The sequence below is a fragment of the Populus trichocarpa genome, chromosome 5 (assembly GCF_000002775.5).
Source record: "Populus trichocarpa isolate Nisqually-1 chromosome 5, P.trichocarpa_v4.1, whole genome shotgun sequence".
NCBI lineage: Eukaryota > Viridiplantae > Streptophyta > Magnoliopsida > Malpighiales > Salicaceae > Populus > Populus trichocarpa.
Window position 1 is genome coordinate 21,224,057 of NC_037289.2, and position 25,688 is coordinate 21,249,744.

A 25,688-nucleotide genomic window follows, 5' to 3' on the forward strand; every position below is an offset into this window, starting at 1 on the left:
TCAATTGTTTCATGCTAGAACGAAGCACATAGAAATTAATCGTTCACTTCATTCACGATCAAGTTACAAGAGAAAAGATACAGCTGCATTTTATTTATACTGAAGAGCAGCCCGCAGATCTGTTTGACTAAGCATCTCACAAGTTCAAAGTTCTTGTCCCTCAAAACACAGCTGAAGGGGGATGATAAGCCAAAACTAGAAGAATCTACCAAGTGAAATTACCCACCTCGATATTTTTTGGATTCTGTTATATTGTTATAACTGTCTAGCTCTAACTGCTTTACAGTTATACCAACTGTCATTACAGACTGGTTGTGACTGGTTGTATATATATATAGTTTACTCTCTGGCCTCAGATAATAATAAGAGAATAGAGATTTACTTTCTCAAAACTTTATCTGGTAACAAACAAACCACTACCATGCTGCATTCTCCTAACACTTCCATGACGTTACTAGTATAGTGATAAGAGAAACAGTCTCCTATAGTAAATTACAATTTACAGTAACATGCTAGATAACCTGACCATGCACGACACTTTACCCACCAGAAAAAGGTTCAAGTAACATTAACGTTCGGTGGATATAACAGGTACCATAATATAGTTACTTGCTTTTCAGTTAATTGTCATGTGATTTCAGGTTTTTTATGTGCATCTGCCTTAGTAGTCAAGAGACCCCATAGATGCAATCCCATTGCTTGAGTTTCTAAAACCCTGCGTATTCATGTGCCCATCGCTGTTGCTATTAGAAAGCTTTTGGCTTGGGACAGAAGCTGCAGGACTGAGACCTTCTTTGCCCATTTGTTGCACTTCAAGAGGAGATAGGATCTTGATATACCAGACATTGTTCACAAATTCCCTGGAAAAAGAGATCCATCAGCAGCATTGAATTGCAAGCCGATTTAACATAATACAGCACTCAAAAGGTTCGGTCATGGTTGTTCTCTCAAGTAACAAGTATGTGCTAGAATTGCTTCAAGTACTTTGTACTAAATTATCATTTTGGAAAACTAATTATAAAAGAAAAACAAAAAGAATTCAGGAATAAATTTGAAAGACTTACTGCCAAGGATCATCACCAAGGAGAAGCACATCGTTCTCCCGGTCACCAAATACAAGCTGCCAGCCTGATCTCTGTGGGTCCTCTAATAGGCCTTCTAGGCAAAACAAGCGAGCAAGCTCACTGCGAAGCTCATCATAGCTGCTGAACTTGGAAATATCTAGTGATCGCCCGTAGGACCCTGACTTGTGAACCTGTTAAAATTGCAGTGCTTTGAATAAGTAAAAAAAATGATTGCATGTCATGAACCACAAACACAAGAGCTACAATTACAAGTAACTGTTGCAAACTGTGAAGCACAGAAATCACAAAATACCCTCTTATCACATTAGATTTGTACCAAATACCAATACTTGTGCAATATAGCTCATTCAAAATCAGAGCACTTTCAGATGCATGGAGATGGGCATCTACAGCACACGACATAAAATATGGCAAGAGCAAGAAAAATTACTTAAACAGTACAGTCAAATGGCAGTGAAAAAAAATTGAAAGGGTGCTTTTCTCTGGAAGGCAATCATGGTTGTTTATGATACCACTTCAGCGTGCCCTAAATTATTTAAACAAGTTCCACCAGCCTGGTTGAATTTTCATACTGTGCATAGGTGAACGTTAACAAAAGATACACTTGCAAGTTGAAAACCTATTGCCAGATTATGTATACATTTACGCATATGCACAGACATGTATGACTAACAATTTACCTTCACAAAGGTTCTTGTTGATGGGTTTACTTGATCCACATTTTCAGAGGACTGTAAGAAACCTGATTCATCTACACAACTTGAAGCTGTCATGTCTGAATTAAGTGGAATATCACTTCCAGTAGCACTTGTAAAAGTTGAAGCAGCAAATGGCATAGACAACGGATCATTTTCAGTGCCAATATTTCTCAGGTTTGGTATCCCATGCTGAAGCATGAAGGTTGAAGAATCAATGTTAACTCCAAACAGCAGATTGTTTTGTGGATCATTAGCACCTTGATAGGTAGAATACTCTCTTCCAGAGAATGGAGCTAACAAGGTAGCAAGATCAGACACAGTTGATTGTGTAGTTCTCAACTGTTCAACCTGGGGTAGCGCACAATGAGCAGCACCAGAAGAAAGCTGTGGATCAATTGCTGCTCGCTTTGATAATAAAGCAGGGGAGATGACAGGGTTGGATCCATTAGAATTAAGCAAGTGGGATCCTCCATCCTGGGATAATGAACCAATGACACTGTGCATTGAAGAAACATCAGATGCAGCAATTGAGTTTCCAAGTGGTTCTGAAAAGGCCTGCTGCTGGCACTGGGAAGAAATTGGCTGCAAAGATGGAGACTGGGATGGGGCGACTGAAGTAAGATGAGGCAGAGCTGATATTACATTCGGGATCTGCTGTGGGGCAGACAATTCATTCAGTTGTTTAGGCTGTTGAACTTGCTGCAGCTGTGGTTGATGCTGTTGCAGCTGCTGACCAGTATACTGATTGCGATGCTGCAAATGTTGTTGTAGAAACTGGGCCTGTGTTGAAGCCTGGTTTTCTTGAAAGTTTTGAAGAAGTGCGTGCTGAAGATTGGACTGCTGCAACATCTGCCTCTGAATCAAAGCAGCAGGCCCATTAGATACATTTTGAGATTGTTGGAACTGCAAATGAGATTGAGAAGCTAGTTTGGAAGATTCCACTGTTCGCATTTCCTGAAGTGCAGCAGCTGCCATTGTTTGGTACATTTCAGGTTGTAGAGCTGGCATAGAAGTATCAAACCTTGGCTGGATCCAAGGAGCAACACCAAAGCTCTGGAAGTTCAAAGATTGAACTCCCAGATCTCCAACCCCTCCTTGAAGCCACATCATTGGTGAATTAATGTTCAAATCACCATCTTGCAGACCTGGTTTTAGCAGATTCAGGAGGGGGGATCATTTAAGTGTCAAACTTGATATTTGATTCATCACAACAAAACCATTCTTCCTAATCTTGAGCAAAAATGACACATACCATGGAAAGACGGTAGCCCAGATGGCCATGGCCTTTTCAGTCTCATAGGGAAGGCAGATGGATACATTGGGAATGTTGTTAACGGCTCAATCTCCCACAAAGATACTCTTGGCTGCCTCTCCCCTGCAGTGGATTCATCCCAGCCAACCTAAATTAGCAGTAAAAAAGTTATTTAAAATTGCACAACAAAGAAAAACTATGAATAAATCATTAATGAAAGGTCTTCACAGATACAAGTACAAAAAACAATGAAGTTCCAACGAACCTTGACAGAGCGCCAATGTGAATTTGGCCAGCGAACAGGATCTAAATCACTAATACCAGTTATAGTACCCATGTATCTGGAATAAAACATGCTAGAGTCAGTGAAGATATCTACTGGGTGCATTTACAGGTAAGACATCACAGGAATCTTTTAAAGTGACAGGAAAGAAAAATGCATCTGGAAAAATGAAAATTTTAAAAATAAGATAGCAAAGAGGCATGGAAAAAAAAAAAGATAACGCTACGAGCTTTTGAATCCATCAAATCAAAGATTCCAAATACCAAACTGCTACAGAAAATAAAAATAACTATACTAGTTATTTCAGATGAGACAACAGAAGATACATTCAGACAAATGAAAAGTTGAAGATATTTTCTGGAGAATGGGACCAAAGGAAGCAAAAAAAAAAGTAAATGAAATCAGACAAAAGAGTACTAACTCCACAAACTGATGATAAATCAATACCAGGCGTGAGGAAGTAGAAACAAAAAACAGGTATAGTTTAAGAGTTGGAAAAGGGTGGTCATGTCCCAGTTGTTTCCAACAGCTATAACATTGGAGAGACTACAAATAGCCATTCCTTAATTTTTTGGTAGCTGTCCATCACTATAAATGATGCACTCATCATTTTGATCCATCTTACAGCCTGCATCAATCTATCACCTCGATTTAATGTGAAAGATAATTTGCATCACTGTTGAAAATTTTGGTTTTAGCACATCAGCACCAAAAATTTATTTGAACTGAATCCAATCCCCTTCCTTGATTGCCACCTCTGGGCCAACCAGGAAGGCAGTGTTCTAGCAATACATTTTGTGCTTTTCACCATAAAATAGCATTCCATGTAACAATAATCACATGCTTCTTACGCATTCGTGTTTATGCACTCCAAAGGATAACTATTGATCCAGCATTAAACTTGAATAAGAAGTGTAAAATGCATAAAATAAAATAAAATGAGCCAGTTGACTATAGTTGAATGAAAGAAAATGAAATTAGGGGTAAAATTGGAAACTGATGCCTAATATGATGTATGAGCAATCTGGGCAGTTGCTAGACAATGAAAAGGCTGATTAAATATGGGTTAGGTGGCTTGGCAATCAAAAAAAGATACAAAAATGCATGACTGTAAGGAAATAGCTCAAACTTATCAACAACCACTCAACCCAAAACCTTAAGCTATTAGATGAAAACCAAAGACAGGCTGTATTGATTAGTAAGCACCTTCATGTGAAACCCTATCAGACTTGAAACATGGATTAGTTTATAAATTATAAACGTTACCACCATTGTTGTTAAAATCGCGAGTTAACTTGTAAAATCGTACCGAGTCAACATGCATCTAACATGCAAAATCAGACTAAAAACTCGAAAACCAGTAAAATCAGACTTAACTCGTACAAAATCAGTAAAATCGATAAACTCGTTCTGATTTTATAAGTTTACTAAATTTGTGATATGAACCAAGTCAGGTCCAAGTTTGGCCTTATATATGCTGACTAGTTTTTGCGAGATTAGGCATATCTTTCAAACCATATATTGGATAGAGCTGAAATTTTACAGGAAAATATTAGACACAGAAAATATATTGTGGTAAATTTTCAAGTCAAATGGAGTTCGGGAACATAACATTTCAAAGGATCAAAGTTAGTAGAATCTTGTCAAATATGTCAAACTAGACCTTCGTGTACTGTTTGGGATATATCTACAGCTACCGGTGGAATTTTGTTGTGATTAAAGTTGGGCTAGAAACTAGACATCTGAAGCTTTCCAACCATATATCATAGGCCCAGTAATTCATCTAGATTAGAGAGAACGACATGTTTAAAATTAGGACTCAAATCAGCCAAGAATATGCGAAAATTGGAGATTTGAGCTACATGGAGGAATTTTAACATGAAGACTTTTTTTATTATTCTATTTTATTTATTTATTTAATTTTGAATAATTATTTTGAATTTGAATTTTTTCTAGCGCATTAGACATTGTTTAGGGGTTTGTTTCATTTTTGAATTTATGTTAGTTAATTACTAGTTTAAGCTCATTAGCTCCAACCCAAAAGGGGTCCATTAGGACTTATTGTGATGGGAACAACGAAGTTGTCACAGGGTTCATGTGTACTTCCTACCATTCAGTGATTCCCCTGTATTGAGAAGTTTTGTTCTGAGACTTTTTATTTCTCCATGTCATTAATTTATTGATTCATACTATCTATATCTCTCATTTTATTTAGATCACTCATTGATTATAATATTGTTGACTCACTTTATCATATTTTAATGTAATTTAATTTCTTGGCTGGAATTATCAAATATAAAATTAGTTCAAAAATAAAATTACTTACGATTTTACGATCCGAGTTTATATTGTATTTTTCGTGTCGTGTCAAAAAAGCGTTTTTGACAACCTTGGTTACCACAATATGAACTCCTGAACACAATGTTAGGCTCTAACATCATCTTAAATGGCTACTCAAATGAAAACTATAAACTCCCAAGTGAAGGCCAAAGATAGGCATCATATCTTAACAAAGATGGAATAGAAAAATGGTAGCAAATAGACCATGGTTAGAAAGGCCTGGATTGCATTCGAACTACTAGGCATCACTCAGTAGGAATTCTTAGATGTCACACAAAAGTGAAGGATGGACCACACACCCAATCCATATGGCATCCCATTATAAACAAAGCACTACAGGCCAAAAATTGCCTGTCAAGTCCATCTCTTCAAAAGAACAAATTGCAGAACTGGTTATAAGTGTAAAAAGAGAGTGCAACTGAGGCACCTTTAAGCCAATGAGTAAGCAACAAGGGTACTTTAAGACCAAGTTCTCCCAAGCACCATCGGTTTAACACATTAAAGGGGCAGCTGAGTACTTAGCTCTCTAAAAAGTTGCTGACTACGCAATATTTTAATCAAAATTACAGTCACTTGCAACAGCATAACAAATTACCAGCAACAAAATGACAAAACAAGATTTTGTCTAAAAGAATCAATTCCATGTAAAACTACTAAGAGACTTACCGGCGGACACTTGACTCTTCTGTCTCAAATAGCATCCTAAATCTCATGCCCACAGAAACCCTTGTATGGTATACTGCTTTAATATACTTGACCAGGGGAATGACAAATTCTGAAGGACTAGCCCTGAAATCAAAAAACATAAATAAACAATGCATACATTATAATGTTAAAATATTTTCAAAGTTGCACTAGAAGATATTTCACCTGGGGTTATAAAATATTGTAAAACGGCTATTAGTGGCTGCTGCATGAGCTGCAGCAGCAAGAAGACCTATATGCATGCTATCACTTGATAAAACTGACGAAGGCATGAAAGTTTGAGGACGATTCGCTCGCCGAATACCCAAGAGTAATTGGTTCTTCTCATTCCTGATGAAATATAAAATGTTTATTAAAATGTGATTATCGATAGAATTGAGGGCCATTCAACTTTCAGCATCAATAGATTTGAGATCAGCCAAAAGGAAGATGCTTGCCACAAAGCTACATTGCACATGCAGTGTGCAAACAGGCATTGGAAACAGCTTGGCTGAACCCCTCTTTAACAAAAAAAAATAGGTAAATTTGGAATGCTTCTAGTTTAAATCTCTATAGTTCACTGTCAGAAATATAGAGCAAAGAATGAGGAGAATTTTCTTGGGTTTTTTAAGCTACCATCAGGATAGATTCATCCCTATCTTAGAAGGATTGACTCTCAACATGCCCATCCATGTAGAGATTTTGTAAAAGCAAGTTAAATAATCCAATCAGGGTTGAGAAATATCCTACCAAATGAAAAGGACAGAATCACCAGCAACAAGCCTCTTTGCACTAACAAAGACACTCCATCCTGTTGTAAGAAGATGCCTCTTGGGTTGTCCTGAAAATTCAGTGAGAAAAGTCATTATAAGCAGGAATTTGACTCTTGGAACATCCTGTCAGTTTCTTCTCATCACTTTGGCAAGAATATCCACTACCCTCGTATTACTTTTTACCAATGTTATCACCATTGTCACGTAAGCTGGTACTAAATTCAAGCATGCTACTTTATTTTGCTGCCAGAGTTCAAGTTCTTATTCAATTTCCAATTCCATAAGAAAAAGAACAATATTGACCAAAAAAATTCTGAGAGAAACTCAACTTCCACCCCATCTCAGGATCATTTCTATGTATGTATTTTTCTTCAATTTCATTAGTGAGACTTTTCAATCTTCATATTCAATGATTATAAAACAATAAACTTTAGAATTGCCAAGCACACTTTTCCTTTTTCTATTTAATATATTATGAAATTATAATCTATCTAAAAATAGTTTTGTTTTACTTGGTGAATGAGAACACCTATATGAACTTGTCATCTCTAATAAATTTGTGATCGGGAACCAAGAAAGACTTCAAAGATTGATATCTGAAACTATTTTTATTTGATTAGTTGAGATTTTTGGTTGACATTAGGAGTTTTAGTTTTGTTTTGATTCTTATTAACTACGTCTTATTTCAGAATCCAATCTATTTCTCCATTTAGTAGCATTTGACTCTAGTTTCCTATCCAGGAATTTGTTTGTATTGCTACTTTATTTAAGATTTTATAACCAGTTTGGAGTCTGGTCCTCACAAAAGCACAATCAACAATATCAAAGGTGTCACTGATTACTTGCATCTAGAGGTAGGAAAGCAATTTCTGACTCAAACCTTGTCACATTAAACAAATATGGGAACAGCCAAGCTAAAGCAGAATGGACAAATAACATTAAAAACAAACAAACAAACACAGATCAGCAGGCAAACAATACCGAAAAATGATTATCCCAAATATGTCAACACGAAATCTTGAGCAGTTACATAACACAACTCACCTCGAAATATATGTCTGAATTTCCACTCATTATCATGAAGATCTCTTGCAATTAGTTCTTGAGCTGGAGGCGTCTGGGAGTAATCCTAAAAGTACAACAAAATAGAACAAACTAAATTAAATTAAAGAAGAATGATAACAATTAGCTCAAAACCTGCAGATACGTCATGAATTGAAAACGGGTGAAAAGATAGTGGGACCTACAAGAGTAGGAAAGACTTTTTCAGCTGCTCGTCGAGGAACAGAAAATCCTCCGTGAGTGCTAGTATCACTTGCAGTCAATGTTTTACAGAAATAGTTAGTCGGCTGTTTGCTGGCAGTACCTAGCTCTGCTGGCAATAGGTAAGCATCCTTTTGATCGTCCTGAAAAAGAAGTACGTCAAGGCACAAAAAACGGCACAAGACAAGGAAAATCAAAATCCAAGCTAGGCATTTAAGATACCTGACTTAATGGCTGCAAGGTCATTTGAGCATAAACTTCGTCTGTCTCAACATCAGCCTGTAGTTAAAACATTTGAGTTCGACAGCAGCCAGCACATTATGCCCATCAGAGTAGATTAAGAACAAAATTGCTTACATGCATAGTAACATTGTGAAGCTGGCAGATTAGTTGTGGAGGCAAGCTTGGGTAATTAGGGATGTGAGCATCAACTTCCTTGTTGGTTGAAGCAGCAACCTACAAAGAAAATGGAAGACTCTTGAACTGCTACAGAATGGTGAAAAACAAAAATTACATGTTTACATGCACATGAGGTTAAAAGACACAATTTCTCCAGTAAAAAAAGAGAGAAAGTATGCACCTTAATCCATACAATGAGAAGTACATGAACAAAGCAATTTTCAAAAAACGAGCCCAAGCATCTATTTAACATTACAAAAGTAAAATTACATATGAAGCAAGTTGCTAGTCTGCGAAATACAAGATATTTTTTCCTTTTACAACAATTATCCATATGAAATAACTCGTAAACAACCACATATTATCCAGAACCGATATGTTTAGTGATGAATAAGGTAATATCACTGATAGGTTGTCAAACATGCATATGTGTTCTCCTAATGCTACATTTCGACAGCAAGGCTGTAATTAAACAAAGTTATTTCACTGACCTGTTCACTATGACCCTGTGGAAAGTACACAACTCGGCTTCCAACGTGAGGCAGAGACACAAGAGGCCCCGCGCATGCATGCCATAGCTCAGAATTCAAACATTTTTTATCCCCTACAAAAGAAACAAGCATTTTCGCACAATTGCATGAATTTGCATGGCACATCAACAATTATAGCAAGAAATCAGGGCATACACATACAAATATGGAGCAATTTTTAATGTTCAGTAAAAAACTTGAAATTTTCACAAAAAAATGCATTTAAAGCACAAGATGCAAGCGCCCCATGTAAAAATCGGCATGAAAGTGTAGGAAAAGCAGTGAAAAAAAATCAAGAACACACCAACAATTGAATCTGTTTTACCTTCTGGAGTCTGCTGATTAAACCCAGTAGAAGAAGAAGAAGAAGAAAGTCTCATTCTTCAAAAATAAAAAAAAAAAAACAAAATACAGTCTTTAATTAACAGCCTCAGAAACCAAGCACTAATAATAATATCTCTCAATTATTATTTAACCAAAGAAGAGAAGACCCACCCACCCACCCACCCTCCCACCATCACCACTGCCAGTAAAACCAAAAATATACTTGTTCAACTTGGAAACAACTACCATCTAAAACCACTTCCAGTTCCACAACCACAATACAAAACCCTCCTTGCTAGCTTCCTGTACTTCTCAGATCTTCTCCTTTTCCTCCCACATTTCTCTCTCCACACAAAATAAAAACCCTAACTTTCCTTTCAGATCTCAAGAACAAGAATAACTTAACTCTCCCACTCTTGGTAAATGAAAATCTTTCGTTGGAGAGAAATGAATGAGACAAGTCAAGTGAACCTCACTACTGAAAAGGACTTCTTTTTGTTTTTGTGAGGGTTTGTGTTTTTTTCTTTTTCTTTTTTAAGGGAGAGAGAGAGAGATGAAGCTGAGAGAGAGAAAGGGAGGGCAGTATAGTCGTGTATAGTACAGCAGAGAGAGCTTTTTTTTCCCCCTATCTTGAAAAGGGTGTGGTCACCTCTTCAAACTCAGAGAGAGAGAGAGAGAGAGAGAGATCAATCAATCAATTTAATACAGTGGTCATTGTTTATCGCTTGATGGGGTCCATCTCTCTCTCTCTCTTTTTATTGAACAATCCAGGTAGAATCTAGTACTCTCCGGTCTACGGTAGCAGATCTTCACGATTGTTGATTTTTGTTTTTTTATTCGACAGAAATCGCTGTGTGCATTGATTAAGATAAAATTGTCTTTTTCTTTCAAATGATTTTAAAAACACTTCTGGTGTACTTAAGAAATAATAAATTTCATTTTTAAATATCTAAATAATAAAAATGAAGCACGCATCTTGTTTGTTTTTTAAACGTGAATAGTGGAGTCCTGTCCTGGCATTGCAAAAACAGAGAGAGGGGGGGGCATTTAGGCAATAAATATTGGAATCTTGCAAGTTTTGGCCATCCATCCCTTTCGCTCCTAGATCTGAGTTGGAAATATTTGACGGTCGTTATCGTTTGAGAATTTGTGGGGCCCTTGAGATATGGGAGATATTGAGGTGGGGTCTTTCTTATTACAAGATTATCCAAACCTCGAACAATCTTTGCATGGATCTGGGATAGGTATTAAAAAAGAAGACGGTGGTTGAAGGGGGGTTGTCCAAACACTCCCCCACACCTCACCCATCCTTTCTGGCATTCAAAGGTTAACCTTTGAATGAATGAGATCTATCAATGTTGAGGTACAAGGACAGCCATTATTTTGGAGGTTCTGTTCCTACAGTTCCCTTTCTAAAAGAGTACTGTACTAGAATGTTTGGAGAGAGAGAAATAAACTCTTTTTTCTATTGTCTTTTTTCTTTTTAGGTTTTTTTAGCTGAGGTTGTAAAACAAATTTGGTAATTTATATTTATTAAGCTAAAAAAAATCAGTGTTTTATCGTGTATACAGTCACGTCTTAGTAATATGGATTTGCACTGTCATTTTATTCTGGCAGAGTTTTTTATTTTTCATTTCATTCTGGATTTTCAGTAATTCTCACATGGAGTACAAGGTCATTGAGTCATTTAGTATATATAATATAATTTACATAAAAAATAGTTAAAATGTACATCGGCAAGTGGGAATTGCTTGCGCTTTTCTATGATGCACATAGCGCCGTCCAACCTTTCAACACTGTTGTCCAAGGAGGTATTAGATGTGTCTCGCCGCCCTGTCATGAAGGTGTGGTTCATGCCTCTGGACGAGAGGTGGTTGAGCTCCGTTAGCACGTTTTTCTCCCCCTGTTTTTTCTTTTTCCTTCTTGAAAAACGCTCTGGGATTGCGAAAAGTCAAAGAAGTCCGGCCATTTGTTCATTGAATTAAATTAGATCATCGTTTCTTTCATTGCAATATATTTGATTTTTTTTATATTAAATTTAGCCCTTGTTATCTTGATTCTTATTTTTTTCATATATTTTTCTTAATTGAAATTGATTTTTAATTTCATTCCTCATAGTTTGATTTCATCTTTTTTTTCTATCAAATATGGTCCTTGTTCTTTTTAATTTTATTTTTTTCTTGACGATTTTTTTTAATTTTATCCCTAGTTATTCTGGTTGATTGAGAATTTGACATTGCTATTTTTTTGGGTTTTCCTTTTGAGGTGTAACCCAACCTCATGACTCGTGTCATGGGTTTGGAACATTAGACCGTTTTGGCTTTAGTCTTTTTAAGTCATTTTTTAAATTATTTTTTTAATTCATCATTCAATGATGGGTTTGTAGAAAATTGTCATTCATTCTTTGTTTTTTTTTACTTTTCTTTTTACGGGCCATCTTGATCTAGTGTTCTAGGTTATGGATTTAGTAAGTTGTTGGGGTAGACTCAGTCTTTTTCTTGCTTTGCTTTCAAGAAAATCGTAAGTTTTTTTTAATTTCTTCATTTAATATTAAATTAGTTTGAGAATTAAACTTTTTAAATTTATTCAATTTACTTTCCACATAATTATTAAAGTCCAATAACTAGACTACAGATTTGACTTGCTGGCTTAGATAAACTCGACTTAATTTCTTTTTTGTTTTTAAAAATTATTTTATTTTTAATTTTATAATTTGATATTTTACTATGCTAGGACTAGAATCTCTATTTTTTTTTTAAAAAAAAAAAAAGCAGCCCATGCCACCCATCTTATCGAGGCACAGTGTATTTGAAAGTTCAAGTGGTTTTTGAACACCGCAAAGCATATTTTTCATGAGCTTCCGTGACGAAATCCCAAGAATTCCAAAAGAAGCCAGAAAAATAACATGTTGCCAAAAGAGCCCTTACATTGCTTTTGAAATCCAAGACGCAAACGTTCCTTGAAGATTATGATTACCTTTATTGTACACTTCAATATCCACTTACCACCTCGACCAAACCTCCCATTGGCCGGTGTATTTGATGAACAGAAACATTCGAACTAGAGGTTAAATATTCGGTTGTTGTCGTCCACGAATCCGATTACTGTCCGCTTTTCAGATCACAATTAATAACACCTCAATGTATTTTATTTTTTTAATTAAATCATCAATGAGCTTGGTTTGCAACTTACAGGGCGTTTAGAATGTTTTGAAAACGACAGATCAATCAAGGAGTGGATATTATTATAATTGAAATAAAAGTTAAAACAGCTCCTACTCCTATTTTCCACGTTTTCATGTTTCAGTAAGTTCACTAATTTACTATTCTCAAATAAAACCATTTAACTTGCTATCATAGCCAGAACAGTCTTTTTTATATAGTCCATTTATCATTATGGAATTGAAAAGGGACATTAAAAACAAAAATAAAAAAGGTAAAGAAAGATTTTTGGTTTTTTAACGCTTTTAATTGCACAGTAAAATAAATACATTATTATTGAAAGCAAACAAATTAACAAGGGAATTTTCATTTTTCTATTATGATCTTTAAATTATTATCGATCTTAATTGGGAGCAATTCAGTCTTTTACTAGATATGAATTGGTTAGTGCGTCAATACACATGCCAGAAAATAAGAGGCATTCACACTCTTTAGACAACCATGAAACATCTCTTGGGAGTCAAATGCCTCATTTAGTGATGGCTTTGAAAGCGTCGCATTATCTTCTTCCCAATGGTTAGGTGTGTGTGCACGATGAAGTTGTGGTTGGGTTCCGATGATATTTTTACTTTTCCTTCATCTTTTCTCTCTCATCACATCAGATTTCATGCTAGCCCTTAAAAAAATCAAATGTCTCATTGAAGTTTGTCTGAATTAATTTTGGTGTCATCGTTCTTTCAATTTTATTTGTTTTGCTCTTAAGGCTTTTTGAAGTTGATTTTTTTATTTCGTCCCTTATCATTTTATTTCATTTAATTTTTTTATTTAATTTTGTCATTATTCTTTTGATTAATATTTTTTATTTTTATATCTAATATATTTTTTTATTAATCTTGTCATTTTTTTTATTGTTGTTTTTTTAATCATGTTATTAAATGAAATCTAGATTATTCAATCCATTCATATCAATGATCTGAATTCCAAATTTCTCTTGCTCTTTTAGAAAAGCTATCCCCACCTGGATTTTTTTTTAATATTAGCGTATATGATCCTAAGTGTGCTTACAAATAATGTAAAGTCCGGGAATTTACATGTAATCCGCAACGTCTATTTCACCGACTTTACCAGAAGCTTTAGTGTAGTGGACTAGTTTTGCACACACATAGTTGATTTGTGCATCACAAAAGCATCTGTAAAGCTTTAATTGATTTGATTTAACTCTAATTTACTAGCCTTTAAATGGTCTACAGGGTCGTGAGAAGCCATGTTCTTGGGCCTAGGATACTACATACATGATCCAAATCAATTAAAGCTAGGCCCAAATTTATGGTGAGACATGAGAATGTGAATGAAAGAGTTTTGCTCCATCCCTCTAATTCTAAATACATCATCAAGATTCTGAATTCATTACATGTAACCTAGTTTGATAATATTTTAAAGTTGAAATTGAAAAGAAAAGGAAAAAGAAAAAAACCCCACTTATAGATAAATTCTAATTCTAGCAAAAATTTAAAAGAAAACCAAAAATATCTTTTAATGAGATATCACTAAGAGGAATGCGATGTCTTGGATTTAAATGAATTGATCTTCTGTTTTTGTTTTTAGATGTTTTTTAAAAGTATTTTTTATTTTAAAAACATTAAATTGATATTTTTTAGTGTTTTATAATGCCTTTGATGTGCTAATATAAAAAATAAAAAAATTTATTTCAATATATTTTCAAGCGAAAAGCTATATTAAAAAACATCTTATACCACAATTTCAAACACATCCTTGGATGCATTACTAGTTGACTACCCTACGAGTAACAACTATCCGTGGAAGTTTTTTTGAATCCTTCTTAAACTCTCTTCGGGGTATTTAGGATAATGATTAAAGTTATTTTTAAAATATTTTTTATTCGAAAATATATAAAATAATTTTTTAAAAAATTTATTTGAGCACCAAACAATATTTTGTTAAAAGATGCATAACAGTAAGGAACAATTAAAAATGATAATAACATGAATGGTTTAGGAGGCAACAAATTTTTGTTAAAGCTATTCATTCTCTTTTGTTTCGCACCTGACCAAACAATTTTCTCAGTTATGTCAATGTGAACGGGTGAGCACGAAGGACTATTTTTTTTTTATGCGAGTAACGATAGCCTTCAGTATTGTTGAAATTAAAATCTTAAATTTTTTTATTTTAAATTATTTTTTATATTTTAAGAATCTTTCGATTTACTAGTATTAAAAATACTTTTTAAAAAATAAAATAATATTATTTTAATATATTTACAAATACACCGACAATATATTCGTGCATAAGCACAACTGCGTCAAAGCATCCATTTATCTTGGTTAAATACATCTGCACCTAACTTTGTATGCATAGTTGTTATCGAACCAAGCTGAGTCGATGTCCGTAGAACATACAAAGAAAAGAAAAGAAAAGACAAACAAGCTTTAACAAAAATCGTCAAAATAATTTGAAAAAAAAAACCCCAAACAGCAACAACTCCTGCACCATGCAGGGAAAAGGCAAGCAATGAGCTCAACTGTTACACCTTGTGGTGTAAAATTGAAGAAAAAATATTATGAGATTTCCACATGGTATTTTACTGGAAACATATATGTTTATCTTGGCAGCCAAAATTATATTCCTATCTAAAGTAGTATTTACAATGTTTTAATTTTCAGAAATAAAATAGAATCACGACCACTCCCATTTAAATATTTTTAAAAGAGATAACATGATAAATTTAAATTTAACAATGTATAAAATCTCATAGGTAATATATCCGGCTCAGTCCTCGTGATAAACTCAAATTTAACAAGTTAAAAAATACAGGCTTTTATTTCTTTGATGGTATAAAAATTCTTCGGGTTAATATTTGAGAGTGTATTTGTGGTTATTTTTTAGAGTATGTTTTATTTAGAAATATATCAAAATAATATATATTTTTTTAAATCATTTTTGATATCAGCAAAATGATATAAAAATATCAAAAAAATATTAATTTAAAGTAAAGAAAAAAATAAAAACATAAAAAAGTATTATTTTTTTTAAATACTTTTAAAACATAAAAATAAATATAACGTAAATAGTAAATGAAAAGTTACATCAACAACTAGCTTATTGATTTCGATATTTGTTTCTGAGTTTCTCTCTTCAAAAGAGGATCGCAGAAAGAAAAAAAATAAAGTGTGAATGCCAACATCCAGAACACAGCAATGCATAAAACGATATAATTACAATAGCTCGATGAACGTTTGGGAACGCGGTTGCGGCTGCGTTTCCAAAAAATATAATTTTTTTTTTAATAAAATTTAATATGATTTATATGTTTTGGATTGTTTTAATGTGCTGATATCAAAAATAATTTTTAAAAAATAAAAAAAATCATTGACATGTATTTTAGCACGAAAAGTTATTTGAAAAGCACCCGCTACCACACTGTCAAATACGCTATCAAATCCGCCTAACAACAACACATAAGAAAACCAAAGCCAATCAAATTCACATATCAGACAAGAACATGATTTCTATTCACTCCATTTCATACTCTAATATTTAGAAATAGAATAATGATTATTTTTTAAAATATTTTTTGTTTGAAGATATATTAGAATAATATATTTTTAAAAAAATTATTTCTAATATTAATATATCAAAATAATAATTAATTTAAAATTAAAAAATTAAAAATTTTAATTTTTTTCAAAAATATTTTTAAAGTATAAAAATAAATATATTTTTAATATTAACGAGTAACGACTTTACTAAACGAATTCCCAAGCTCAACGGAACACTCCCACGATAAATTTCTCAAATGCAACACCTTAGACGATGATTGAGATAAAAAAACACAGTGCCTTTCCAAGTGAAAACTTGAGAAAAATTCAGAAGCTCAAAACCCATAAAAAAATAAAGTAGCTTTAGTTCATAAAACAAATAATTAATACACAAAATCACATTAAACAATTGAATTTCAATTATTTTACCAATTACAAGAACAGTACCTGTAATCCTCGATTAAAGAGTTACTCTTTTTTCCAAGCTTCTTCTGCGTTTGCTTCCTTTTCTTCTATGCTCGGTATAAACCATCTATATGTCAAGTAAAGAATCTCCTTTTCTACCCCTTCCCCGGTTCAACCCATCGGTAACAGTTCTGTACCGATTCAGACGACAAACCTCATGGTCCAAACCCTAGAAACCTAGCAACGGATGATCAGTTGAAGAGAGGCTACAATGTTCCCGAAACCAGCCAACCTCTCTAAAAAACCCCCACTTTTTCCAAGCTCCCTGCCCCTTCCTCTCCTTCCATGCACATAGAAAGAGAAAGGAAAGGGAAGAGAAGAGTACGGGTCTTAGGGCATCTGAGCTCATATGAGCATATTTCCACTTTAAAAGGTTGTTGTGTGCGCGGACATAAAGATCATCCCATTTATGCCATGACAGAACCCAGAACCCGTTCATAGCTTTGAAACTTGAGAAAACTAGACGAACGGGAATGTCTTCTTTAATTTGCCAACTTCAATTAATATGCGATATGTATTTAGTATTCTACAGTATGTTAGCTCTTTTCTTTTTTCTTGTACTTTTTATTTATGAAATGTAATGTTAAAACAAAACAAATAAACTTCCGAAAATCCTGTCAGGTTAGGCAATTTTGTAAATCAAAGAAAGTTTCGGTTTGAATATAAGACCATCCGCTTCGAATTTCTACAAAAGCTTGGTAACAGAAGAAAGAAACTAAAACCAATTCCTCCTTACCTGACAGAATAAACCAAGAAATCAGTTTTTCAACAACTACACAACCTCAAATCTTCTAAAAGTAACATGGATGGTAGCTAATCTCTTGTGCTTCTGGTAATACATACACTGAATGCTTCCAGGGTCATGTCTATAATAGGGATTCAAGCTTTTGGAAATTAAGAGCCCCACGCTTCATATCTCGAGGTTCAATTATACTATCTTCTGTCGAAAGGTATCTTCTAATCAGCAGATAAAGTTGAAAATATTCAAAATAAAACTCTTGAAACAATCTTTTTTATAATTGCCACCATATCATATATGAGGCATCTTCTCTCTTGCTTTTGTGTATTTTCATCGGTATCTATGATCATCTCTCCATCCAGTAACATATAGTTGCGAGTCATCTCAGGCACACCCCGAAGAAAAGAACACAGAAGTTCTCATGAAAACATGCTGAATTAGAGAATTACAAAACCACAACGTTTCCATGTCTAAAGGCAAGCATGCACACCTTACTCACTTGTTTTCAGAGAAACCACACCTCAACTCTTCGGAATTGAAAATTCCTATCTATCAAGTTACATCCATCCCAGGTTACTAGCTAGCATCATATATCTGGTTCCGTCAGCTTTCCATGAGGCACAGTAATAGATCTACGTACATTAAGAGCTGTAAGTAATTATCCCTAGATCATACATTAAAATATGGACACTCTTATAATGAGACATCAAAATTAAAGAAAACTGGAAAAGGAGTGAATGGATTCTCCAGATACGACGATCCTAGTCATCTGAAGAGAGCAAAACAGTATCATATCATGAAGGAAATAAAAGAACCATTCCGTTTCTTATTTCTGACAAAATGCTTGGCCGATGTAGCATAAAGACTAAAAGAACAAGGAAAGAAAAAGGGGACAGTTGATCTCATCTTCTTTACATAAAAAAGAGCAAACTTTTCAGTGCCGAGAAATTCTAGAATTAAATTTCACATGAAGTAATCTCTGTTAAGATTCAATTTGTTATATTCATGTTGCATCAACCATGAAAGAAAATGTAAGTGATTAAGACAGTCGGTGACACAGTTCCTCACTTGCTGCCCAGATCTTCATTACTACTCATACTATCATCAACTTGTGTTATAGCAGAGCAAGCACTTTTCACTTATGATGAAATCAAGAAACGCAGGCAACCAAAATATATGAAAGGCCTTGATAGAAGCGATATGCTTTATATCATTCTATATCATAAAATTATTTCAGCTTGAATAGAATTTCAAAATATGATTTGTATTTTTATCTATGACCAATCATTTATTTAATTTCGCTGTATTGTTTTAGGATGGAGAAGCATAACCATAGTACAGGCTAAAAGAGCAGAAGACCTGCCAGTAGGGAGCCTTTTCGCAATTTGCAGGTTTCTATTTTGCACCGTCTTTTAGCCAAACGGCGTCGTGAGAACTAAAAAAAATTATAGTGCTTACTATTAATTATTTAATATCATCGTCATTTTTTTAAACTACCGAACGGCACCGTTTAGAGCAAGCTCTAAACCTTTCAAATTCCCAAATAGAAAAAAGCAAGAGAGAGAGCCCTAATAGCAGCAGATCCATCTGTGCAAGAGGTCCCCGTTCATCTCTCTCGCTTCCAACACTGGCCTTTGCTCTTGCTTCTTCAAACCCTAGCTAGCTCGCTAGCGTTCTCTTCCCTTCCAACTCCACAATGAAGCTCGTCAGGTTAGTTTTTACTAACTTATCTTTGTCTCCCTTCTCTGTTGTTAATTAATAATCTGATCGTTGTGTTATTTTATCAATCCTTTTCTTATCTAGGTTTTTGATGAAGCTGAACAATGAGACCGTCTCAATTGAACTGAAGAACGGAACTGTTGTTCACGGAACCATCACAGGTTTCTATTTCTCTCTCTATTACCTTCATTTTTTTAGTTTTATCTACCCGGGGTTTTGTTAAACCCTTGTATTTATCTGGGCTATTGTCCACCTCCAGATTTAAGAAGTTCTTAAGCTATTTTATCCCCGTAGATTCTTAGGGGAGCTGATCTATGGATGAAGATGCGCAATATTATGGACAATTGACTCACTTTGTTATGGTATATTTTGGGAGTTTTTACTGTGTCGTGCAAAAGATAGATTTGTGATATGGGATCATTGACAGCTCCAAAGTGAGGGTTGCTATTTCTATTCTGCTGCAGATTGTTCTTCCGCATTGGTATCTTCTATTTCTTCATGTGCAAACAGATTTAGGTAGATTTGTTGAATGAAAAATATCCGGGGTGGAGTCAGTTGACAAAAAGTAAACGAATGAAGTTGTGTTTGACGGGCTGGGGAATTCTGGACTAAATAGACCATAAAGTAGAATGCCTCATGTTCTGATAAATTGCATATGAACTACTGGGTAGATTGTAATTTTCATAATGGAGATTATTGTCTTGTGGTTAAAGTATACAGTAAATTAATTCAATTTATATGAATATTGATTAACGAAAAGAAGATAGTTTGCTTCTCATTTGGACTGATGGGCAATTCAATCTATGGCAATGGAATTTTCTTTCATGGAATTTAATAGCTTGAACTAACAGTTGAATTTTCAAATCCAGAGGTTAATCTCTTACCTAAGGCAGAGTTTGGATTTTTTTGGGGGGATGGTAGCAGCTTTACTTCTATTCATCCTCTTTTCCAAGGTCTCAGCACTTGTACAATAACTAAGAATTATTATGATGTGGAACTCTGTTTGTAGAATAGTGTGCAGTAAACTCTGCTAGGGCACTTCCATTGCAGGAGCTTGATGAAGCTTCTGGTCTCTGAAGCTTTGATGAGGAGTGGGGATAGATATAATTTTGTGTATATTTCTGAACATGATTCGCAGTGCATTTGTCATTGTCGAGCCATATGACTTTTGAGTGACAAAGCAGAGTTAAGGTGATGGAGAATAAGTGCTAGCTGCTATATTTCTTGGAGCAACATCCTTTTCCACGAATCTTGTCTTCTCTACGATATTCGTGATAAACTTTTTTACCCCTAGAGATTGAGTATGCTAATTGCTAACTATAGTGCCCCTGACCTAGGCTGGCCCCATGAATTGATGAGTCTTCCAAATATGTGATAGGAACAACACATGTTCGAGTATAGTACTTTCTAAAGTGTGGCAACTTTGTCTATTGATTGTGAGTTCAACTATGTAATATTTATCTACCACTTGGATGGCCATGAGACATGTGGACGCAATAATGATGTATCCTAGAGGCCAGAGGAGGGAGAGGACAGATTGTGAGACTTTCCGGAGCCCTGTTGTCTTTGTAGTTATTTGATGGTGGAGGAGAATTTGAAATATTTTACGAGTTTCTCTTACAAGGTAAATTTGTTCTGGGATTGAATTTCTTTCTGATCCTTTATGAATTTAAACTTTAGGGGTTTTAGAGGAGTGTTATTAGGTGATATTCCAATTTTCCTTTCCTGTGCACATGGTGGAACAGGTGAAGCAATGACAATTCTAACTGGTTGATTTGCCAATTGTAGGTGTTGATATCAGTATGAACACTCATCTGAAAACAGTGAAAGGGAAAAATCCAGTAACTTTGGATCATCTCAGTGTGAGGGGCAACAACATTCGTTATTACATCCTTCCTGACAGCTTGAATCTTGAGACTTTGCTGATCGAGGAGACACCTAAGGTCAAACCTAAGAAGCCAACAGCTGGTATTGCTAACTTCTTTTTGGCTTCAAGTCTTCAACTACATTTAAATGTTACATAATATTTCTTTTCCTACTTATAACGGATTGCTAATAATTTTAATTCTTCTAAAAATTTCAGGGAGGCCTCTGGGTCGCGGTAGAGGCCGAGGCCGTGGACGTGGCCGCGGCCGCTAATCATGTCTTGCTTGCTTAAATTTTTGCAGCGTCTGGTTATGTAAACACCTATGTTGTAGCAAGAATCTGCTGGTAAAGTTAGGAACAGTTAGAGAATGCTACTGCATTATTTTGCTGTTTGCCTTGTGGAGGCAAATTGCAGGACTCGAGTTTGTCTGTCGGTTAATCCTTTTCAAATTCAACCCGAAGATCAAAAGTCATGAGCTTACGTCATGTTACTCTTCTGTATCCAGTTTCATTAACCAATGCTGGAATGCTATCATTCATGGAACATTCTGATTTGAATTACCTGCATGTAGCGGATACTAGTACTGCGCAACTGGAGCAAGTGGTTAAAAAATCCACTTCCGGTGGCCTGATTGATGGCTCGAACCGTCTGAATGTCTCTTTTAATTGCTTAGTTGTGCTGCTGATACATAGCAAAGTTGGCTGACTGATCAGATGATCACCTAAAACCCATCTGCGCATTCTTTCCAACTGCTGGCAAGGTTTATCCTGAGAATTGTTTCCGCTTATTATTGCAACTGCTAGTTCTTTCGTATTAAATCCTAGCATGTTGTTTTTTCATCCCATTTATCAGTAACCGTGTATCGATTTTGGAACGACGGGTATACCCCTTGTTTATACCGATAGCCTCAATAAAAAATATAGTCAAGACAACAAAAAGGAAAAGGACAATTTTCTGAAGTGTATTTGTTCCATAAAAAAATGATTTTTTAATTTATTTATTATTATAAAAGTTGGTAAAAGCAATTTTGTAATTAATTTTTTTTAATTTTTAGAAAAGTTCTTTTTTATTATTACAAGAAAATACTTTCAAATTTTAAAAAAATTAAAAATATCTTATTATTTATTGATTATATAAAATTTTGTTATTGATCTTTGAATTATTATATATTTTTTTGAATTTTGAATTTTTGATTTTTTTTTAAATTTGATTTTTATATTAAATCTGGTTTTTATTTTTTTTTGTTATTTGTATTTTTTTATTAATTTATTATTATTATTATTTATTTTATTTAAAATAATTTATAAAATTAATTTTGTTTACTAAGGAGGGTATTTGTTTCAAAATTTGAATTTGGTAACTAATAAGTTAATAACAGTCAGACAAATTTCCTTCCCCAGATAGCCCTAGCTCAAACCCAATCCTGACCGTCAATCGATATCAAAAACAAAAAGAACCGTTTCTTACTTTCCCTCTCCCATCACATAAAAATACATCCATCTAAGGGAATCAAGCTTAGCTTGCATAGAAAGCTTAAAACAGTACCTAATCAACACAGAGATCAGCGGCTGAGGAAAGGAAGAAGAAGAAGAAGAAGAAGAAGATGGGGATGAAGCCAGCGAAACAGGCGGCGGTTGTATTTGGGGCTCTTGCATTTGGGTGGCTAGCTATTGAGATGGCTTTCAAACCCTTCCTCGACAAGGCTCGTTCCGCCATGGACAAGTCTGATCCTGCTCGGGATCCCGATGGTGATGATGATTCTGCTGATCGCAAGGAGAAGGGCTCCCTCTCTGAATCTGGTGCTTTTTTCTCTGATGAGAACCCAGCAGTTGCTTGATGATGATGGTTATGATTTTTGAATACTAGTTGTTTGGTTAAATTTATATATATATAAAAAGGGTTGGGGTTAGAAGTCGGAGATCAGTACTCAGTGGTGTTAGTAATACTGTAATAGTCTTATGGGGGTTTAGGTACCAGGGATTTGAATGGGTTTTTGGTTCTACCATTTTGGAGTTTTTAACCTCCTCTTGAAATCAATCGACGGCAAGATTTAGGGGTTTGCTTTTTTTTTTCTCTACAGTTTTTTAATTTACAAGCTGATTATTATATATGTAAAATACGGTGTTCTAAGGTAGATTTTGGTAAGCTTGTATTTGATGGCTCATTTGAATAAATTTCTTGATCATATAAAGCATGAATCATGGGCATGATCAGGAAAAATAATAATAAGAACAACAATAACCATGGGCATCTTTCAGCTACTTTTGTGGCTAACTATTAACTAGTCTATGAACCCAGAATGGTTTGTCTATTGGCCAGGAAGACTGTCCTTAATTTTTTTTTAAATCTAAATCTTAGGATACAAGTTATTTTTTAAATTCAAAATCGAATTTATTATTATTATTATTTAAAAAAATATATCATGTAATTGTATACCACTACATGTATTATTTTGTGCTATTAACCCGATTAAAGTTATCGACCTATTAATTAATTATTTTTCTAACAAAAACAATTCCGTTTTGTTTTATGAAAAAAATAAAAAATTAGGGTCGAACAGGTAATCAGTCAATTAAATTAAAGAGTAAATATTGTTTAGATGTCCGTACATTATCCTAAATTTTAGAAAAATAGAAAAAAAGTTAAATAATTTTCAGTCAGGAAAAATCAACACTTAATTTTGAGAAAACAAAAGAACAGTAACGGATCTGAGGCAACAAACACTCAAAACCAAAATTCGAAAGCAAAAGGAAAGGAGAGAGAGAGAGAGAGAGAGAGAGAGAGGGCGAGGAATCTAGGGTTTTTCAATGGAGCCAAATCAAGAGAATTGGTTTATGAGAGAAGACACGAATCCAAGGCGACCGAGATAGAGACAGGTTTCTTTTCTTCGTGATGCCTATAGTTTTTTATTTTATTAAATTTAAAGTAAGAAAAACAAGTCAAAGTGTCAGTATATAATTAGTTAATTACTATTTTAGATTTATCTATTAGTTGCAAATATGAGACTTGTTTAAGTTATTAATTAAAGTGAATGATTTCACTTTAATATATATTACATGCTCACATCTTTTTTCCAACTTTTGTGGATGTTATTATCATCTAAATAAAAAAATAAATAATTTCTTTATATTTTAAATAATATAAACGATTTTAATATTTAAATCAAAGTAATAAATTACTAAGTCCTATATAATAAATTATTCTAGTTTATTTCACGCACTATTATCACGGTGTCAACTTAATTCTTTTTTATAACATAAAAAAATAATACTTAGATCGTTGTAAATTTTTTAATATTATAACTAAACTTGTTAAACAGCTTCAATTTACAAATTTTTAACTTGATTTTTTATTTAATTTAAATTTTTTATTAAATTGAATGAGAATTACTTCATCATAATCTTGTTAACTAAATAATTTTATAGGAAAAAAAAGTTTAGGTTAATCCTATCTAGCTAATCCGCTAAATCTACAGCTTAGAGTTATGAACTCTTTTGAGTAAAAAAAATTAATTTGTTAACGGCTGGTATTAAATAATAAAATTTAATAAAAACTGTACATCAAAAAATAAAATTAAAAAAAAATCGCAAGGAAAACCTAAAGGTTAAACAAAAAGAAATAAATAGCCTCTCACAACAAAGCATGGGTGTGGGGCCCGGGGGACCACGCGCCTGACATAGGTTTATTATTTGTATATCTATAAAGGCTCTTTTTTTTTTTTTTTTTTAAAAAAAAGGTGGACAATTGTCTATATTGCTCCCGGTGCATATCGAACCCGCAATCTCAACTAAGACTCTAGCGGGTTGCAATACAAAATTGTTATCAAACAATTAAATAAATACCATAATCTTTTTAGTTGTTTTGATTAATTTATTTCTTGCGCTTTCATTGCGGCTTTGATAAAAATTGCTTTCGATATATATAAAAAAATATCTATACTATAAAAAAAATTTGTGGTATTGTGATTGAATTTGTCACAATGATTCAAATTTTAAAATGATTGAATTGATTATTTGTTTGCTCTAGTTTTTAAATTAAATTATATAAAAATTATTTTAACATAACTTTATTAATTAGGCATATATATATAAAAAAAAAGCATGCTAGATTAATCTTATTCAACTTGTAAAATCTACGACACGGTAATGGATTTTATTGAATTAATTTTTTTTATTTTAGTATATAATAAGAAAATATAAAATTAATTAATTCTTAGTCTAGTACTAATGATCAAAATAAAATAAAAATCTCAAACTAAATGATAAAATTTAAATTAAAAAAAAAGCAATAGAAAAGAGTCTAGCTATGCTAGGACGGGTCAATAAAAAAAACAACAACTAGGCACGTGCCCTGAGAAATTCCCATGCACTTGGCATATTGGGTTTTTTTTTAAAAGGCATTTAGGAGGGTCTAATTTACAATTTTAAGGATATAATTGAATAACTCATCAAATTATAGGAGCGAAATAAACTTCTAGAGTAGCTCCGCCACTGCATGTGATGGCAAAATGAGTTTGATGTCTACATGATTGTTTGTGAAAATAATAATG

At 33.8% G+C, this 25,688-nt stretch overlaps 3 protein-coding genes across 3 annotated transcripts; 2 read left to right on the plus strand and 1 right to left on the minus strand.

Annotated features, from left to right (window-relative positions):
- Positions 1-357: 357 nt before the first annotated feature.
- Positions 358-9,802, minus strand: LOC7464667 (auxin response factor 6). Its single transcript, XM_002307538.4, has 14 exons — positions 9,633-9,802; positions 9,269-9,381; positions 8,736-8,834; positions 8,601-8,657; positions 8,363-8,521; positions 8,160-8,244; positions 7,093-7,183; positions 6,529-6,693; positions 6,325-6,447; positions 3,301-3,376; positions 3,036-3,183; positions 1,766-2,928; positions 1,065-1,255; positions 358-860 (listed from the first exon to the last, which is right to left on the minus strand). Exons 1-14 carry the CDS (start codon positions 9,685-9,687, stop codon positions 662-664), a joined length of 2,724 nt encoding a protein of 907 aa, XP_002307574.2. The 5' UTR covers positions 9,688-9,802; the 3' UTR covers positions 358-661.
- A 9,292-nt stretch (positions 9,803-19,094) lies between these two features.
- Positions 19,095-21,990, plus strand: LOC7464668 (small nuclear ribonucleoprotein SmD1a-like). Its single transcript, XM_052453249.1, has 4 exons — positions 19,095-19,263; positions 19,357-19,433; positions 21,061-21,240; positions 21,356-21,990. The coding sequence occupies exons 1-4, from the start codon at positions 19,250-19,252 to the stop codon at positions 21,409-21,411; spliced, it is 327 nt and encodes a 108-aa protein (XP_052309209.1). The 5' UTR covers positions 19,095-19,249; the 3' UTR covers positions 21,412-21,990.
- A 478-nt stretch (positions 21,991-22,468) lies between these two features.
- Positions 22,469-23,199, plus strand: LOC7464827 (outer envelope membrane protein 7). Its single transcript, XM_002306731.4, has one exon. It carries the CDS (start codon positions 22,743-22,745, stop codon positions 22,974-22,976), a length of 234 nt encoding a protein of 77 aa, XP_002306767.3. The 5' UTR covers positions 22,469-22,742; the 3' UTR covers positions 22,977-23,199.
- The last annotated feature ends 2,489 nt before the right edge of the window (positions 23,200-25,688 follow it).